Here is a 19,782-nt window from a genome sequence, read left to right as displayed (position 1 = left end):
TAATGAAATGGGCTTACTTTATCTCGCACAAAAGACGTGCACACACAAAAAGTGTGTATCAGTAGACATACTCACAGTCGCACGAATTTGTACACGTAAAAGCACACACATACATGCACTGGCAGTCACGTGCCTATACACACACACACACACACACACAAAGTCACATGCACATACAATAGTACTGAACTCATCCACCATAACGATACGGCTTTCTCTGAATTTTGCACACATTTAGTCTTGAGTCTTCTGTGCCCTTCTAACTACATTAAAATCCTACTGCAGCATACCCTCTGTTCATTTACAATTGGTTTTCTAATTACATATACATTTTCCCTTGCAGGCAAATATTCTATCCTTAAGGTTACGCATTTTATTCCAAGGTGCCTTTAAATAAGAAATAGTATATGAAATGAGTGATATGCAAAGACTGGCTGCTGCAAGAAAACTCTACACATCTGTTCAACAGCTGTTGAGAAGTCGTCAACAGCAGCGCCTCTGTATTGATTTTGATATGAGCAGTCACAGGCAGCCAAAGGATCAAGTGCAAGTGTGATACTGGAAAATCTAGGGAGGAGGAAGAGGAGAACGCCGGTTACAGAATGCTTGATAAGTTGAGAAGGCTCCCTGCCAGGAGGAGTCCAATAGTCGGTGACAGTCATAGGAACACAGATGGACAGGATTGGATAGAGTCCCTGGGTCTGATTCATTGGGGGCAGTAAACCTGCATGACTGGGTGGTATCATATGATAGGACAAATCTTTAAGAATTAGCCTATAGGTAAAACGGAAAGTGGTGTCAGATGCTACTGTCGTTTTATTTTCTATACACTGACAGCAGTGACAAGGTTCACCACGAAAGAACCAGATATCCAGCAGAATACAGAAAGCAAGCAGACATTCGGGCAGCAGAAGCAGAGACACAGTACAGGTGTTGCTGAATGCAAACAGATTGTGTTTATGTGAAGTATCACAATTGCATTTGAGATATTGACGGGAAATTGGACTTTCCTGCTTGTAAATCCCTCAGGTAAACAGAGTAGCAGTGATGGAGCTGTCCTCAGGGGCCAGTGCACTTCCACAAACTCCTCGCACGCCCAACCTTTACACACATACACACACCATTGTTGTACTGTATTGATTCTTCCTGACAAGAATGTATCAAAAAAGGAGAGTTTTGTGAATCGTTATACTGCTGTGTCTATGTGTAGGGCTGTTTAAACAGTTGTGTCAGACATCGTCATGCCTTGTGAGGGCATTGTGGAACGTAAGGACAACTTAAGCGTGATTTATGCTTGCCTCATCCGGGAGGGTAGCGAGTGTCCACACAGTCAAAGGGACATCACACCATCAGACACGGCCATTCGCGGGGGGTCATTTTGCCACAGGGAGAAACCGGACACAGAGTATAACGTTTCCACGTCAGGTCATGTTCGTACTTATGGAAAGTATAACCGAGGCTTTAGGTGTTTGTGTTTGTATGGTTCTGTTAGACATCTCCATTCGCTGTGAGGACATTGTGGGTTGTGTAATTCTTGTATAAAGGATGGCAGATCCATCTGCTTTTCTCTCCACATGCTCCTGAGTTTCAAACAAGTCTTGGGTGTTTTTTGCTACTGATCTCCATCCGCACAGTCCGGCTAGCCTGCCCAGGCAGGAGCAGCAGAACAGCTGTCATCTTTAATTTACATGGCCCTGCTGTTTGTCTCTGTCTGCTTTGTGCTGCAGTGGGCCAACATTTCTTCGTCCACTCATCATTCATCCTACTCTTCTGCCTGCCTCGGTTTGGGTGAGGAGTGTGAAAGGAGTGATAGAATACGTGGAAGATAAAGAAAGATAACAAAAACAGGATATGTCTGTGAGAGGTGGAGTCAAAGAATATGCTTTGGAGAGAGAATTAAAAAGGGTGAACGGATTAGAGTGAGATTCTGGCCGGGTAACAGTGCTTTATTTGTCCCTCCTCCTGCTCCCTTCTGTCGATCGATGTAATGTGTTTCTGTCTGTCCTCAGTTGATCCCCTCTTATCAGTCTGTATATCACTATGATGTAAATGCTTTGGGAGGGACCTTTATCTTACGGCTCAGTTTCAAGACCCCTGACAATAACCAATCCGTCAATTCCCAATCCCCTGCTGTGGGTGTGTATCTCTCCACCGAGTAAGTGCTCGGCTCTTTATGTAAAATCTCTCCATATGATTATGGAGCCACTGTTATTCCATCCGGCAGTGTTGCAATGTTTAGACAGGAAGCACAACCTCTCCTGATGTGTTTCACAAATGCTAATAGATGCATGAAATATTGATATAAAATCAGGTAGTGGCTTTTCAGAACCAGCTGATAGAGAAGTTCAACTGTCTGAGAAGTTTTTAGTGCTGTCGTCTTTTAAATGTAGTCTTTTATCATTTTGGACAAAGTGAGAAAGTGGACGAGAGCAGCAAGTCAAAAAGTGAACATCACATTCTTCAGACACAAATTGGAATGTGCCAACAGCATGATTTGGACGTTTTGTTTTCACTGTCTGTCCGGTGAAATGCTGGCTTAAAGTTCAGAGTACAGAAGTAAAAGAAAGCTTGGATTTATTCATGGAGAACCGACGCTGTGTTCATTGACAGCTGTTCCACCAAGTGGAGAAACATTTGACCAAACTGAGCTTCGCTGGTAGGATTATGTCTGGGGACGTCACCTTCCTGCATAGCTAGTTAGCTACCTGGCTATATAGCAACAGAAAAATAGCAACAGGGATGGATGACATTAACACAGCAGTGCAGGTTGTTGTAAATCCACATACAGAGGTAGCATCTTTTCTTATTTTTTAATCAGTGTAAAAAAAAACACTGCTCTTAACAAACGCTAAAATAATGTCTGCAAAAATAAAATTCCCATTCACTGCTTTTATTCAGGGCGAAAGAAAACCTTCAGCATCACACATCAGTAGTTCATGAGACATATTTCCACTTTGACTACTGTCCTAACAAAGCACTGCCCGTCACAGTCTCTGGCAGGACAGCAACAGTGTTTAGATTGGAAAGAACAGGGTGTATGCAGCTTTTAAATGTCTCTGTAAAGCAGCAGGGCTCAGCACACACTGATAACCTGCCTGAGTTTACATCTCATTGCTGTTCAAATGTCAAAAATCCACCAAAGACACTACCTTTTCCTTCTTGCAAATTTTTTCTGAGTAAAAGTTTTTAGCAAAGCAGCAACTTTCCCTTCATTCTCTTCTATGCATTTTTCCACAGATACATGAAAGGCTTTTTACTCTCAGCGAGTGTCTCTTAGATACTTGCCTTTAATATTCTCAAGGATGATGGAGTATTTTCAGACAGCCTCATCAAAATTGCTCTCCTTTTCCAAATTCAGTTGTATTATGGCCCGGGGAGGAATTGAAGTGGCCATTTTATGTCCTTAATGCCAGAAAATTGGAGTGGGATTTGCTATTCAATGATTAGGTCCCAGGGCATCAATCACAAGTATCTGGAGAGAAAAGGACAGAGAGAGTGATGGAGAGAGAGGCAGCCAAGTAGCAGACTGCATGATTTAAGCTTCAGACTGTGGGTTTGAAACGTTTTCTAATTGACTATCCACTTGTTCTCAAGCAGAGAATTGTCAATAGTCTTATTGAACCATTGCCACTGTCTGGACAAGTGATTACAGAGAGGGCAGGAGGCTGTGGGATTTCTTATTCTATTAACAGACAGAGTGAGACGGAGATAATGTGTCTTGTGACGTCTGAAGCCAAGTTTGGTGATTCATCCAGTACTAGAATGTAGGGAGGAAAGAGAGGAGTCTGGGTCATTGAGAAGGAGTGGAAGATAACTAGAGAACACAGTAAGAGGGCAGGATGTAAACACTAAAGCAGCCGTGAAGCCTCCTTTCGCTCCTTCCTGTACTCATCTTTCCTCCCAGAGGAGCTGTATCACCTAGTCACATGAGGAAGAGGGGACACACATAAAGAGAGCACACACACTGCGAGGACATGCACATATATTCCTGGCTTACTTTAGAACATAGTCATATTTGTGAACAGAATCATTGTTAAATATACCAATATAAAATAAAATCACTTTAACACATGTTGTAGCCTACTGTTAAATGGGCATGAGGAAAAATAGATTAGTAAAATGTGTCTCTTGTGAAGAGCAAACTGTCATAAAAAATACAACTAAGCAATGTTGGAGAAGGCCAGGGAGATCATAAGTAAAGAAGACTGTTTTCAGTTTTCTCAGAGATTATTTTGCCAAAGCTGAACAAATAAATAAATGCTCAGCAAAGGTTCGCTCTTCATCATGAGGACAAAAGTTCAATTCTGTGATCTTAACAAGCTGCAAAAACTGCAAAAACAACCTTTGTTGTGGTTACATATTTTTTTATGATACCAAGGCACATTAACTGCAGAGGCTTAAGAGGAGTGGAGGAGGTACATGGCCCATACCGTTGCATTCACCATTTTACATTAAAAACGCTAATGTCATTAAGATGAAGTCAGTTTGTGTAATAGTGTGTAATCACACTGAGTCTGTTAAACGACCATGTCCAACGTAGATGCAGCGACGGAATATGAATGTCACAGCCTTGAGCAACACTAAAGGTTCGTCATTCATAATATGGTCTCCAAGCTCATAGGTCACTTACAGAGGGTAACCAAGGGAGTTTCCTCGTCTGTATACAATGATTAAGCACATTACAAATTAAAAAAAGAAGAAAATATTTTGCTATGATAGCTCTGCTAGTCGTATCTCCAAAAGCCAGAAACAGCCAGAGTTTGTTCTTTTATCTGACGTTTTGCACCAATGTCCAGCTCCATTGAGAATCATTTTGAACATCAAAGTGTTGGCTGTGATAAAATCTCAGAAGAATTACTGCGTGTATGCCTCCTGCTTCTGAACTGTGCAGAATTGCATTATGTGAATCAACAAAGCCAGTTTCCAAATTGATTGTCTCTGAGTTGTGATTCGGTATCCAACATTTGTGACTGTCTGGACATGAAAGCATGAATGAATTTCCCCTGCAACTCAAAGCAACACAGCCAACAAAAAAACTATTGTGAACTCTGTTTTGGTGTAATACAATTGTATAACGCTAGTATATGTATTATATTCTTCACAGCATATAAGTCTATTTAAGGTAATTCAATTCCATAGCTGAGATGTGTAACATACACTGTAACAGGGGATGCAAGGAACTAACAGTACGGCTTAAAGTGACTCATACTATGTGTGTGTGTGTGTGTTTGTACTCTTGTTGTCTTCTTTGTCTTTCTATACACAGAGTCCGCTTGTTACTCCTGCTGAGCCGAAAAGACAAAGGAGCATCATCAATCATGAGCCTCGTTCCAGTGTGTAACAACAGGGGCACAAAATTAAGAATGAATTAAAAACCCATTCCTCATGTGCCACATTTTTTACCTCCCCCTCATAATTTAAACCTTCATTAAACAAACATGAACGGAGCATAAATAGGTGTCCAAGTCTGTAAACTTTGTTGGCTCAGCAGGGTGGGACTGATGCTGGCAGTCAGTCAGAGCAGCTATAAGTCAAAGAAAGTAAACAAGTCTTTAGGCATGCAAGGGCTGGAGAGAGAGTATAAAGGGAGAGGATAGAGAAGAGAAAATAAACCAGATGCAGAAAAGAAAATTGGGGTATTCATAATTTCTCACACACATACATAGTCAGAGGGAGATGACCTAACTGCAGATGACCTTATCATCTGAACTGAGATAATGGGAAATAAACGATCCAAGGCGATTAAGAACAAAAAAAGCAGTGTCTCACAACTGTCAATTTCTGCTCCGGTTTCAGTTGTATAGCAGAGATATCATCTTAAACACCCGCAAACCACAAAAGGATACGTGAGTATGATTGGGGCGACCGTGGCTCACTGGGTTAAGAGGGTTGTCTGGGAACTGGAAGGTCAACGGTTCAATCCTCGACTGGGATGTGTCACGTGTCAAAGTGTACCTGAGCAATACACTGAACCCCAGGTGCCTGTCATTGGCAGCTCACTGCTCCCTATATACAGGGATGGGTCAAATGCAGAGACAAATTTCCCCCTTAAAGGGATCAGTATAATAAATTCAATTAAAATGATTGAACTCTGCTAATAAGGGAACCTCATTAAAGCACTTACGTGTGTGAATGTACATGCACTAATAATTAGCAGGCATGTGCATTTATGTCTGTTGGACCGTATCAGTGTGGAGCAGATTCCATTCCTATCTGGTTATGAGCTGTATTCCCTCCGTCTGATGTGCTGCGTGGCTGCCAAGTGGGATTATGGGAGAGAACAGCAAAGTACGAGGTGTTTATCCTGTCCGTGCCAGGATGGGATTGTGCAGCACAACACAGCACAATGGAGAAGGCTCTCTTGCATCTGGATGTTTTAGTGCTGGAGATTGTTGAAAGATCGCTGTTGACAGTTACTGTTACAGCGGAATAGCGATTTCACAGTTGACAATTTGCTCTTTCAGTTAGTTGACAAATTAATTCCATGACTTTTTAAACACAATGCACTTATTCAGATATTCACGATTTTTCCTTTTTTAAAGTTACATTGTTCTTTCTCATGTGTTGATCTTAACCTTTTCATGATCTTTTAGAAAAACAGATATTTATCAAGGAAACTGTCATAAATGTCAGGCACCCCTCACAATTGTGCAGTACTGCCAAAAAGGAGAGTAAGATGGTCATTAAATGGTCTACAAAAAGTATTACTCGCTGAATAATCCCCTCTATATCCCTGTGCCTTATTGATGAGGCCCTAATAAAACTCACCAAACCAAAACTACAGTAATGGTGTGTTCGTCAACAAGACAAGTCGGATATTCCAATACTACTGGAAAATTTAAGTGTGATAATACACCTTACAAAGTAAATAACCATCATGCATCTTGGAAACATAACCTGGTTTCCTGATTAACCAGATGAAGACAAACACCTGAATGCACCATAAAACAGCTGGACTGTGGGAAAGGACGCATGGTTGATGTCCTCCAAAGGCTCTGCAAAGGAAGGCTGCAAGAGTTTGGAGGAGCTTTTGGATTGTGTCAAGCTTGTTGAACCATTATATTTATATTATATTATTATTCTCTTGAAATGCAAACATTGAGAAAAAGACGTCATCTGAACCGGGACACATACCTAGTTCATTATGTCCATGTACATTCACACACTTCAGTCAAGATACATATTTGTTCCATGTACTGTCTCATAACTTTCTGCAAGTGATTTCTCTTTTATGAAGCAGTTTATACTCCGACATAAAAGTGCATATGGTCCTTCTTTTGGACTCTCCGGCTTTATCAAGTCTACTGGTCCATGGCAGCAAGTTTGTGTGGATTTAGTATGTCCCCACAAATTGCAGCAATTCCTTTGAAATTGACTTGATATCACCACAAAACTTTCAAATACTTTTATAAGTGCTGACGCAGCTGGGCATTTTGAGGAGCCGAAAGAAATGTTGCAGAAAATCACCAGTCAACCTGGCAAACAACAAAGGAACTATCTTTATATACACTCACACACAATTGGTGATAAGGAGCATCTGTGGAGGCAGCCATAATGGACCACAGGTGTGCAGGACAGGAGACCACACTGAGGACACCTATTGGACAGGTGAAGAATGACAGGCAGGGACATCAGAAACTGGGGGCAGAGGAAACACACACATGCAAACACACGAGCATCTCTATATCCCTAAGCTTATATAGTGAGCAGCAGGTGTCCAGCCCTGCACAGTTGCCCTCACGGATCACTGCAGCACATCAGAATCTTATTCTGCCCGGAGCTACCGCAAAATCAAACACACCCCTCACACTGCAGCTCCACCCTGTTGTCGAACGCACCCTTTGCAACGTGCCTCTGCATTCCTACGTGCATCCTGCAGAGCCAGCAGCAGATGTGTGTGTATGTGTGCGTTTCTTTTTAATCACATTTTCTGATATGCTTATTGATGCAACAAATTGATGGGACACTTTCCCTGTTGTAATAGATATAAATAAACAAAATATGTAGTTCTTTGCTTGCACAGCATTGTGATAATAAAAGGATATGGCTCTTTTGCTGTGTGTGTTTGTGTGTGTGTGTGTGTGTGTGTGTGTGTGTGTGTGTGTGTACTCAAGTCTCTGTTTGCGAGCACATTGCTGATGCACCTCTAACATCGTGAATTTGATGAAATGCTTCACAATATTGGATGAGAAACTAACATAAAGAAATTGCTTTTTTCATTTTGTAGAGAAAACTGTAGGCTTCATTTGAATTACACTGTAAGTTTGTGTATGTAGTCTGCAATATTTTGTTCGATCCCATTTTTTTGTTCTTTACAATGCATACCCTTTATTGTCATCCTATATAGGATGAAACAATCCTGGAAGAGAGACGCTAACAAACTGGAAAGCGTGTGTGTGCGCGCGTGTGTGTGTGTGTGCGCGTGTGTGTGTGTGTGTGTGTGTGCAGCATCCTGACAGACAGAGAATAGAGACTTATGGGGTGTGAAGGGAACCCAATGCTTCAGATGTCAGCTCATCTTTTCCTCATCAACTGATCTTGTAATCCCTTTCTCCTGTATCCTTCTACACCGCTTAGCCACCTATACTCTTCCTCCATCTATTGTCCTCTTCCTCTCTATTCTATCTATCCATCCTCCTAACCATTCTTCTGTCATTTTTCTCCATTAGTGTCTATGTACGTGAACAAGCTGTTGGTCTTTGTCAGCGATAGGACACTCTGCAGCCTGTACAGCAGCCTCATATGGAGATGAATCACACAGAGTATGGAGCTCAGAGTATGGAGTGTCACTAGAGTCAGTGGACAGCGTGTTTTGGGAGACTGGCCGGCTGTTTGTTGCTCTTAAATCATAGTACATATCACAGATTCTTGCAAATAAATTCCTAAGAAAAAATCCTTAAATAACATAACCACAGGAATCAGTTATGGCTCTTCAATTTTAAAACACTATTAAAATCCATATAGCCATGTTGCAAATAACATAAATATAAATATAAAAAATATAAATATCACTAACGATAAAATGATCCTGTATTTTTTTATCACAACTTGTTCCTATATTTACAAAATGTATATTTGTACGACTTTACTGTTAAAATACTTAATAATAAGACAGTTTTGAGAACATGCTTACAGGTTTACGGATTCTGAAAGCTGAAGACCTCATGTTTTCAAAACAGTATAATATGTTCATTAAATAGACAAGTATGAAATAGTGTAGATGTAATATTATATTTGTTAATGGGTTGCCCCCGGTACTGGGGATGCTCGTTCTCAGGAGGTTAACATGCACCCTGTATGCATTTGTGCATACAAGCAGCTATCAGGTTACAGGAGACCAGCCTGGATTGAGGTGTCATATGATACAACCCCTTTAATAACCCATGACTAGTGAACACAGTGCTTGATGTGCAGTATTTCAGTGAAGGCCAGTGGTGGGGTGTTCAACCACACCGCCTATTTCTTTCTGCGTATCTTTCTGACACTGTCTTCGCCATCCGTCCCTTCCCTCCTTCCTTCTCCTCTTCTTTCTAGAAGCTTTCAAAGTCAGTACAAGGTCAGCACAGCAGCATTGAGAAATTATGTTTAGTGCTGCAAAGTATGTTCAAGGTCTGCTGCAAGGCAGAGCTGATTGATGAGCAGAGTATTTTCTTTAGTTCCCTTTTTTTGTCCAAACCCGTAGATTGGGTAGGATCATCATGGGGGGCTTTTTCTATCGGATTGCAAGAGACGAGAGATCTGTGGAGTTAGAGACATGCTGTGACAAAGGCAGAGAATGAAATTAAAAGTTAGAATAAAACACCAGGAAGCACTCTTAAGGACAATAACCACATTTTAAACACACTGCAGTTTATAGTCATGCAGTGGTTAGAAAAGCACACATCCACACATCCTTCATGAATTAGTATGACAGCTGCATATTGAGTTGTCCTAATTACCTAAACATAGAGAAATGTGGAGCTTTATGTGATCCAGAAGTACACATTCATAATTCAGTTCTATAGAAGCTTTCTCTTGCAATAAAGCAACACATGTAGACTTCAAACCTGTGGGGCACAGAGTGACCCTGCTGTGGAAGCATCCGGCAGCTTACTTTGTGCACAGTGTTGGGTCACTTGCAATGGCTAGATGGGAGGCTGTCAACAAAAATGTAAAACGAAAGTGTAAAACTCAATTCACCCTTCGCTAAGAGCCTCCCCCCAATGAGAGCCCACACTGTCACTAAATAAATTCCCCAAATGAATATTGTAATTTTTGGGGAAAATCAAATAAGTGATTTCAGACGGGAAGCTGATGAAGGGTCTACACCTACAATATGCGATTGAAGGATATATACAGGATATCAAACTGATACAGCAGCAAAAACTGTTTAAAAAGATACAGATAGAAGCTGACATCAGCCTGAAAATTAAGAAAGTCTGAAATTATTACATGAGAGTCTATAAAACAGAGTTAGATATTTCTCAAACCCTGGTCGGAGCTCACCAGTGCTACGCTACGATGTCCCAGTCTACGTTCAAGGAACTTGGAGAAGGGTCAATTGGGGCTTCCAAAACAGCAAGATGGGACAAGTTTGTCTTTAGACCTTTCCGCCAGAAAGAGTGAATTTGAATGCATCGACCCGTGCATGCATTCACACACACACTCAAACAAACACTTGACCTCTATGGCAACATGAAATAGAAACTGCTGAGACTAATGATGCCTCCCACGATGGTTGCCCCTGCCCAATTCATAACTCATAAACCGTCAAACCTGCCTCCCACAAGTCTGCAATAAACGGTTGATGAGTTTGGCCGTGGTAGATGAATCTGTTCAGAATTTAATGGCCTTTTTATTATAAGTCACTCTCAAGGCCACACCCCCTTTTTGCCAATTGGCATGAACACAAACCCACACCTTCACATACTTGATGATGCCAAATTTCAGCCCCCTAGGGCGAAAACTTTGGTCGCCAAAAGGTGGGGAAATTTGTGAGCTAAAAAGCCCCCTGAGTCATTCAAGTATTCATGGCAATTGGCTAACCATTGTGAAAAAGCTGAAAAAGCTTTGGAAGATCTACTTTTCGTTTCTTGTGTGTGTGAGTTGTCACTTGGTTGCCTTTTTAAAATATTTAGTTTGGCATGTCCTTCAATTGATTGTAGACTGATCGCCTTCCTCTCTGTGGGATTCTGTGGCAGTGGGTTTTGGCACGTAGTCACTTCAAATGTCCCTGTTCCAAAAATGCCCTGATTCCACCCTCGCTACGCTCTTTGTCTTAATTTGACATTGAGATGTGTTAATACGGACAGTAATGTGAAACACTAGACAGCTGCTAGGGTGAACAGTGTCTGTGTTGAAATGAGCTGTCACAGACTTTAGTTCCAGTGAGAGTTGTACAGAGGAGATAAGGTCAGGGAGATAGTGGAAATTGTGGCAGGTTTTGTGTGTAGAAGTGGAAAGCTGTAACACATGGCCTATCAAGCAGAGGCTGAGAACGGTGTCACAAAGCCCTAATGTCAGCACTAGAGACAGAAAGAGCAGAGAGGAAGGGAATGCATGAGAGGTGGAGAGTGCACGTGAGAGACATAACATGTAGGCTGTGGGGAGAAAGTGTCTGAAAGATCGATTCAGGTCAGACAGGTAGGCAACCACAGATCTCAGCAGGACTGGACATCAGCAAGAGAAAACTTGAGGAATGCAGGCAAGATTAAGTATATACGTATTTAGTTAGTGATTTATTGAAGTGGTACTTCTCAGGGAGAGACCCTATCAAATGTGTATTTTCTTTTTGTAAATGTCCTCAGCTTGAGGAACAAATAAGCCCTCAAACTCAGCGCCTCAGATTCTCTGGAGAAATCATGGACTGTTCAGCTGAAGCCATTGGGCATCCCAGTTTCTGCCCACTTCCCACTGACATGCAATGAAGAGTGAATGATAAATTCAGTAAAATGGATATTTTATTTTTCTTTAATATGTGGAACTAAATAGATAGATAGATTTGCCTTTTGTAAATACGTTTTTTAACGCTAAAATTAAGCACTGACAGAAATCTGCTTTGTTTGATTTACAGTGAATACGCATTTAAATCACTTAGGATTACTAAAAACATAACATTTTGGGCTTAAAATAAGTACGTAAACTAAGTAAAACGAAAACAATGTAACAATAGTACAGAAAACAACACTTTGGGTCACAAACACTGGTCTCGAACACCATAGTCTTCTTTTTTTGGTCTTTAAACTACTTCATCGCACTCCCGGAGCATTAGCTCTGAGCGCCTAATAATGATGCTGTTGGGTTCACATTGTAGTTATTTGGAAGCCCGGTGCATCTCATACAGACGCTAAAGGGTGCCGAGGGGCGTGACAAAGCCTCGGTATTTGAAGTCCTGAATGAGAACAGGCTGTGTTCTCACACCACCCTGCAAAACTGTGGATTGCCTAATCTGTGTTGTCAGAGTAGTTGATGGACAACATCTCAGGATATGAGCTACTGCAGTCGTCTGTGTAAAGTAAATGGTGGTGAGATGACAGAACCAAAGTTTTTTCTTTGAAAAGACATAACCAGTTTTTTGTTGGGGCAATTATATTTTCACAGAAAAGGATGCACTCAGTGATGATGTCAGTTGCCTCCTCCAGACTGGTCCCATCTTTGATAGTTTTCCGAGCCTCCTCATCCCATTAACCTGCTTTTTGATGACTCCATCCCATTGTAATGTTGTACTGTATAGGGACTAAGGTGGATGAAGTTGTGATCAGCTGTACTTAGGGAGGGTTTCTTGTATGCTCTGCTTTTCACATTGGCACATTGTATTTATTGCTGATATGTAACTTGTCGAGTCGGCAGCTTTTCAAATCACACAGAATCAAAAACAGAGGAGTCTGGGGAGTCTGCTGCGTGAGTGATATGTTGCCAGAGGATGGTGCAAATTCATGGGGTAGATATTTAACTCAGTGTAAACATTATGTAGCTTCAATGTAGAGTTAGAACAAGTGGTTTTGCAGCTCACAACTGATTTAATTTACTCTCATCAACCCTGTTTCCAGATGCAGCAGGCAGATGTTTTCAGCAAAAAAGCTCTAAAAGAATCCACTGTACACTACCTGCTCAGCAACTAGCGGCAAACTGACAGGGTTAGCGAGCTGGTGACTGCATGAAGCATTTAGCATCCAAAGAGCCAGCAATTTCGTTGATGGAGAGCAAAACGGATCTGAAAAGCCGGGTAAATATTGGACTTGCATTCATCAGATGGTCAGAAACACAACTCCAAAAATGTCCGTCTGTGTCGATAAGCAATTGTATGCGAGCATTTTTGCCATATCAGCGTTATAAGGTGATCAATACTGTTTCCAGCTTGATGCAATTTGAAGGGGACAAGAGGGGAAACAGTTTGTGAAAAGCTAGGGTTGATAATCTTGAGAAAATAGCTTGAGTACGCTAGATTTAAAAAAAAGATTCTACCGAAAAACCCGACCCAGTGCTGCCAATTCTTATACTATGAAAGCAGCTGGCAGCACTAGCTCCAAAAGTCCCTACATTTTGCGAGAAAGCTGCCAAGTCGGCATCACTGACAGGCAGTCCCTGAAGGCCTTACTCTAAAGCCACTCCCCCAAAATGATCATTACAAACGTAAAAAACGAACATGGCTATTGTTAGTTCTCACAGTTGTCAAGCTAGCAGCTTGTGGAAGACTCGGTGTGACACGCGATGAGTGCACAGGCAGTGTGTGCAACTAGGAAGACAGACAGGTGGCTCGTCCAGTCGTTTCATTCGGGCCGAACGAATGAAGGACGATATTCTTTCATTCCTGCGACAGCCTTTTTTTTCTTTTAAGTATTTCATTTATTGTTTGCCGTCCGGATGTAATGAAAATTTCAATACAATGCAACAAAATGATTTTACACAAGAATACATACCCTAGCTGTAATGGGCTATAATGATTTGGCTGCTGATAAAAGATGGATGCAGAATATAGCCCGGGACTGTAGCTATTATCAATATCGCTGTAAATTAGCACAGTGTGAAAGAAACAAATGGGTTCAGATTGAATGGAGGTAAATAGCACTGCATATATTGTAAAACCCTACAAATTAAACAGATACACGTCACTCTGTAGATATGAAGTTGAAGGCTACGAGTCACACTGAGAGGAAAATCAGTGAGAAAGGCAGAGGACACAAGTGATACATGAGAGCGTGAGGAATGGGACACGTGTGTGAAGGATGCATCGCGCATAGAGGAACAGTGGAAGGAGTTGTGTTTCACTCAGAAGAACTCTGAAGGAATGAAGGAATGAAAGCAGAAAGAGGCTGGTGTGTGAGGCGAACAGAGAATGAAGGATGAGAGGGAGGGAGTCCAGAGAGGCTGATGGACGAGGAAACAGAATGAGTGATGAGAAGGTGGAGACAGAGGCAGGAAGAGAAAAGGAAGGGTGGCAGAGCGAGAATAGATGGGGAAGAGGGAGGGAAAGTAGATTAGACGCACAGTGACAAAGAGATTAATGAGTGAACAATGAGAAAAGTGGAAAAAATGGGGAAGGCTACTAGGCTGAGAGAGCACACAAATAATATCCATCGTATAAATATATATCAAGTCATTGGGTTTCATATTCAGTGTGAAAACAAGTAAGTCATTCTGATCAATTGAAAAATGCTAATCACTCAAGAAAAAAAACGCAAGAACAATCTTGATCCGTCTGAGTATTATATTGTAATACGAGTTGTGTAGACAACAACGTTTCTGAACTTCTCTTGTAAGCTATCTTTTTCATTCTCCACACAGCTATTTCTGTCACTTTTTGTGTTTACAAATGGAATGCCTTTGAGGAGAAACTTTAGGAAAATGTGCACAGTTAGCCCCAGCTTCCAGTGAAGCCATTTTGAATAGTTATAAACACTTTTTGCCTTCAGACGTACCTAGTCCTTGAGAGACCAGTTTACTTTAGCAATCAAACTTTTAATTAACTTTCACTCCTTCTAAGGTTTAGTATTCTTATAATGGAATACAAATTAAATATGGACAACAGTACACACATTAAAGGGATTAAATTAGCCAACTCGGAAATTAATTTATTTGTGGTGAAAGATATTTCTCCACTCAATTTAAAATGCTTTATTTTTGAGGTCATTCTTAGTGGAAATGCATCTTAAAGCATTTAGTGTTCTTCAGCCGTATAGTTGCTGAGACAAGTGAAATGTAATCTTCATCTAGTATAAAAAAGACTTGTTAATACATTAAGTGATTGCAGATACTTTCTGCAGAGGGAATGTGAGGAGGTGGAATATAGGCTAATTTAAAAAAATAAAAAAAGGAAAGTGACAGAGATCGCTGCCAAATCTCTTCTGTATTGTCACACAGTGTTTTTTAATATCGCATTGCTTTTACTTGAGACTGTAGTTAGAGGGCATGCAAACCTGATTGCTTTCTGTCTTCGCTCCCACGGAGTGTCACATTAATCTTTGAAACCTGCCCTAATAAAACAATTGATTGTGTCACCGTATTATCTATCAATGCTGCTGCAGTAGCTTTAGCATACTGAGTGACTGGAGCTCTTGATTTATGAATGATTACCGAGGGTGATTATCTGACTTCAGATTTTTGTCTTCTCTCCATCTCACCCCATCTGTTTTGCTCCCTGTCAAACTCCTGCTCCTCTCATTCTCGATCTCTCTGTAACTCACTCTCTCTCTCTTGCTCCCCCAACCCCTCGCCTTCCCTCTCTACCTCAGGGTGAGTGTTCATCTAAGTGCTACAACATGTTCATCATAGAGACAGTGTGTGTGGCCTGGTTCTCCCTGGAGTTCCTCCTGCGGTTCATTCAGGCCCGCAGCAAGCTGGAATTCCTCCGCGGGCCGCTCAACATCGTCGACGCTATGGCCATCCTTCCCTACTACGTCTCCCTAGTGGTGTCAGAGGAAGACCCATCCCTGGATCACGAGAAGCCAGGAGGAGGTAAGGGCTACTTGGACAAGCTGGGCCTGGTGTTGAGGATTCTGCGGGCGCTGAGGATTCTCTATGTGATGCGGCTGGCTCGCCACTCTCTTGGCCTGCAGACGCTGGGGCTGACGGTCAGGCGCAGCACCCGGGAGTTTGGCCTCCTCTTGCTTTTTCTCTGCGTGGCCGTCACCCTCTTCTCGCCGCTGGTCCACTTGGCTGAGAGCGAGCTCACGGGCACCCACGACTTCAGCAGCATCCCGGCCTCCTACTGGTGGGCCATTATCTCCATGACGACCGTGGGCTACGGCGACATGGTGCCCAGGTCCATTCCGGGACAGGTTGTAGCGCTGAGCAGCATCCTCAGTGGGATCCTCATCATGGCCTTCCCTGCTACCTCCATCTTCCACATGTTCTCCCGCTCTTACCAAGAGCTCAAGATGGAGCATGACCGGTTGTTCAAAGAGGAGTGTGCGGCGGCTGCAGCCGCTGCTGCTGCTGCCTCTGGGGAGCTGCAGGAGGAGGGAGGTGTAGGAGGGGGTGAGAACTCAGCTCCACCCGGGCTGGGATTACGTCTAGACAAGGATAGTGTGCACACACTGGAGTCTCTTGCTCTGTTAGGGAAAGGTGGCGACGCTGCAGGAAATAACAACCACAGCCTGCCACCAGCAGCTTTCTGAACAGTACTGACTGACCCAATCCCTAATTTACAAGACGATATGAGTCCATTCTGTGTTGCATACAATAAGTACTGCAAATGACTATTGCTCCAAAGGCCTCACCTCCCATAAGGTTGTGAAGGTATCTGTGTTGCACTGGATGTAAAGGAGATTGAACAGACAGCATTTCTTTTGCTCTGCTACGAATGAGTGTGCACACTGTAGACTGCACGGAGACGGATAGACTTTAAACCCTTTAAATTGGACGGTCCAGTTTGTCTGACCAGAAAGCCTCTGCAGCAGTATTAGTAACCAGCTGCTTCCATAAACATGCAATATTCAATCCAAAGTTGCTTTTCCTTCCACTGTGAAAATACTTATAAACCCAACTGTAACTTTTAGTTTTATTCTACTTTTCAATATATTGCCTACAGTATGACCTGGACATGTGTCTCATACTGAATACTCTTCTGTCATACATTTAAAGAAGTGTTCCTCTTAGTTTATTTTGAGAAGCTTGAAGCCATGTTCTGAGAAGAAATATAAACAAACTGATGGCCCATATGTGAACCATCTCTATCTCTCTCATATATGTTTGAATGCTTGGACTCAAAGACTCTACCGTAAACTGTGTGAAAATAGTGCCGAGGTTATGGTCCAGATTGTTTTTTTTGTTAGTTGTTAATCAGATGACGATGAAGTGAGAGGATGGAGGGAGAGAATGAGTGTTTATGTTGGAGAGAGAGGGTGTGCGAGTGAGAGAGGATGAGCACTGACAACCATGACGTGTACTTTGCAATGCTCCAAATAAAAGCTCTCCTAGTAATCTGGGAGAAATCCATTTTCTGGGTTGCAGTTTTTTGGTTTGTTCTGGGTATGACAGTTTAAGTCCTCGGCGAGCCAAGATGCTCAATCAGAGTCCTGCTGCTGAATATTTCTGAGAGAAGAAGAAACAGAAACAGCTGTCCGAGCCAAACGCACAGATAACGGATGACAATCCCCTCTTACATCACCTCCTTGTTTCCATGTGCACAGTTACATCACTCTGGCAGGGTACCATGTCTCTCTACAAATCTTTGTCATGAGAGCTCTGCTTAACATTACATCTTCAGGTCTGGGATGAAAACAATCCTCTCATCCTCTCAATCCTGGGGTGGACTCCAAATTGGGTGGGGTCATGCTCCTTTTTCTGGGAAGAGTGGTCAGCCGCTTGGGGTCCAAGAAGGACGTGTAGGCACGCAGCGGACATGCCAGATGTGGATTTAATCTAGATTAAAGGGATTAAAAGACCCACAAGCAAACGGGTTTCCGCCTGAAACGTAACTTTATCCAGTTGCTTTGAATTTGATTTTGAGTTGTTTTGTTCTTCCCAGAATCTTAGGGATTCCAGTGCAATCAGGTGTGGCATACTGTGGCATCTCTCTCCCATATGGCATCTCATTTCATAGCTTGAGTGAGATTTATAGTTACAGTGGAATTTGTCATTGGAGCTGCCGCAGCAACATATGGCCGGCAGCATATCTGTCTGAATGAAGCAATCTAACTTTGCATGATGAGATGTGATGGATTACAGAGACAAAGGCTATTATCCATCTGTGCACTCCATGGCTTAAGCATCATCAATATCATAAGCAACAGTACATGCATGATATTTCACAGGACCGATTATAACTCACATGGGTCACAACTCTAAAAACAGTTATGTGGGTGATGCGTCCTCATGAGAGCAATAAAGACGCAGGTAATAAATGTGTTTTTAGCTGTTTGGATGGTTGAGTCGGGTTTATTGATGAAACTCCACATGGGGAAAGGGCCAGTCACGCTAGCCATTGCTCATACTGATGTAAAAGGAAGTGAACTCCACCCCAAAACACCATTTTCTTGTCATTCACTGAAGTGGCACAAAGAATCACATATTATATGAGAAATAATACAGCAGGTGGACGCAGCTTGCCTGTGTGTTGAACGGTTGAAAATATCACCACTAATACCTCTAAAGCTCAGACAATATTTGACATTATTATGCCTGAAATTGTCATGAGCACCTGCATCCATACTTCCATTACTTCTGGTTGATTGAGTACACACATTTTCCGTAATGGCAGCACAAAAAATGATATAGCTTTAAACTTCTGAAATGCTGTCAGAAGTGTAATAATCAAATTCAACAAATTTAAACTCAAAATCCTGGTGCATATCTGACATTTATGTCATGCCATCATCAAACTTCGGTACACAAAATGTAAAATCATTTCCATGTTTTTACCGGACATATTTCAGACCCGATTCGAAAGACCTTTTCAGACACAAACCTCTTTCCTCAATGTAACACTTGTAAAATGCATTACACTCATTAGCTCAGTAGGTCAAAGGGTGGATGACAACTTATACAATTTAATGGTTTCCACACAAAGCTCTCAATATATTTAGGCTTGCTAAATGACTCACATTACATCTGTTAATTGACTCTCCTCGAACTGCGGCCACTGGAATTAAATGGAGAGGAGTGTTTTTTAAGGCACTTCAGTTCAGTTCAGCCTCTTGTTGCTCTCTCAACACAAATGGGGGTGATATCAGTGATGAGGCTATTTAGCCACATCACTGGATCTAATTGGCAAAAATGATGTAACTTGTCTCCCAGAATACAAAAACACTGAAATTCCACCAGGAACAGCTGGTAAATGTTTGCAACTATTTTGTGGAAGATTAATGATCAAATGTCTGATAGATTAAGCTTTTTCACAGGTATTCTTCTTTGGTACTCTCATCGGCTCTCTTCTCAGTATTTTGCACAAGAAGACACGCACAGAAACAGACGCAGGTAAAGCAGAGGTTGTTTCTTGGGAGCATATTGGGATGGATCTCCTGTTTAGTGCCTCTTTCAGTCTTCTCTTTGGATCTTGTCTGCAGGCTCATCACATACATTGTTGCTGCCAAAGACATCTGCACTCCCCTGCTGAACACACACCGGCACGGCTCTTACAGTTTCCCCCAATGACCACAATCAGGCTCCCTTCCTTGTGTGGATAGCACAGTAGGCTATTTCATACTTTATCTTTGATTCTTAGTCTTTCTTTCACTATTTTTCTTGCTTTTTCTCTGCTTGTCAAATCAACTAAATTATTATGACTGCTCAGCTGAAACAGCATGCCCAAACTATTATTCAGAACGTCAATAAACCGATATCTAATTTATTAGAAAAGTTAAA

At 41.9% G+C, this 19,782-nt stretch overlaps 1 protein-coding gene across 2 annotated transcripts in view; it reads left to right on the top strand.

The window, feature by feature from the left end:
* Positions 1–17,415, top strand: part of kcng4a (potassium voltage-gated channel, subfamily G, member 4a) — a 22,433-nt gene extending 5,018 nt beyond the window's left edge. For both annotated transcript variants that reach the window (XM_031858542.1, XM_031858533.1), the window contains exon 4: positions 15,711–17,415. In XM_031858542.1, the coding sequence (XP_031714402.1) occupies positions 15,711–16,595 (885 nt within the window). In that variant the 3' untranslated portion in view covers positions 16,596–17,415. The remainder of the gene's footprint in view (positions 1–15,710) is intronic.
* Positions 17,416–19,782: the final 2,367 nt, after the last annotated feature.

The sequence above is a fragment of the Anarrhichthys ocellatus genome, unplaced genomic scaffold (assembly GCF_004355925.1).
Source record: "Anarrhichthys ocellatus isolate YVR2014 unplaced genomic scaffold, GSC_Weel_1.0 scaffold2, whole genome shotgun sequence".
NCBI classification, from domain to species: Eukaryota; Metazoa; Chordata; class Actinopteri; order Perciformes; family Anarhichadidae; genus Anarrhichthys; species Anarrhichthys ocellatus.
This window is presented reverse-complemented; position numbering and strand designations above follow the sequence as displayed.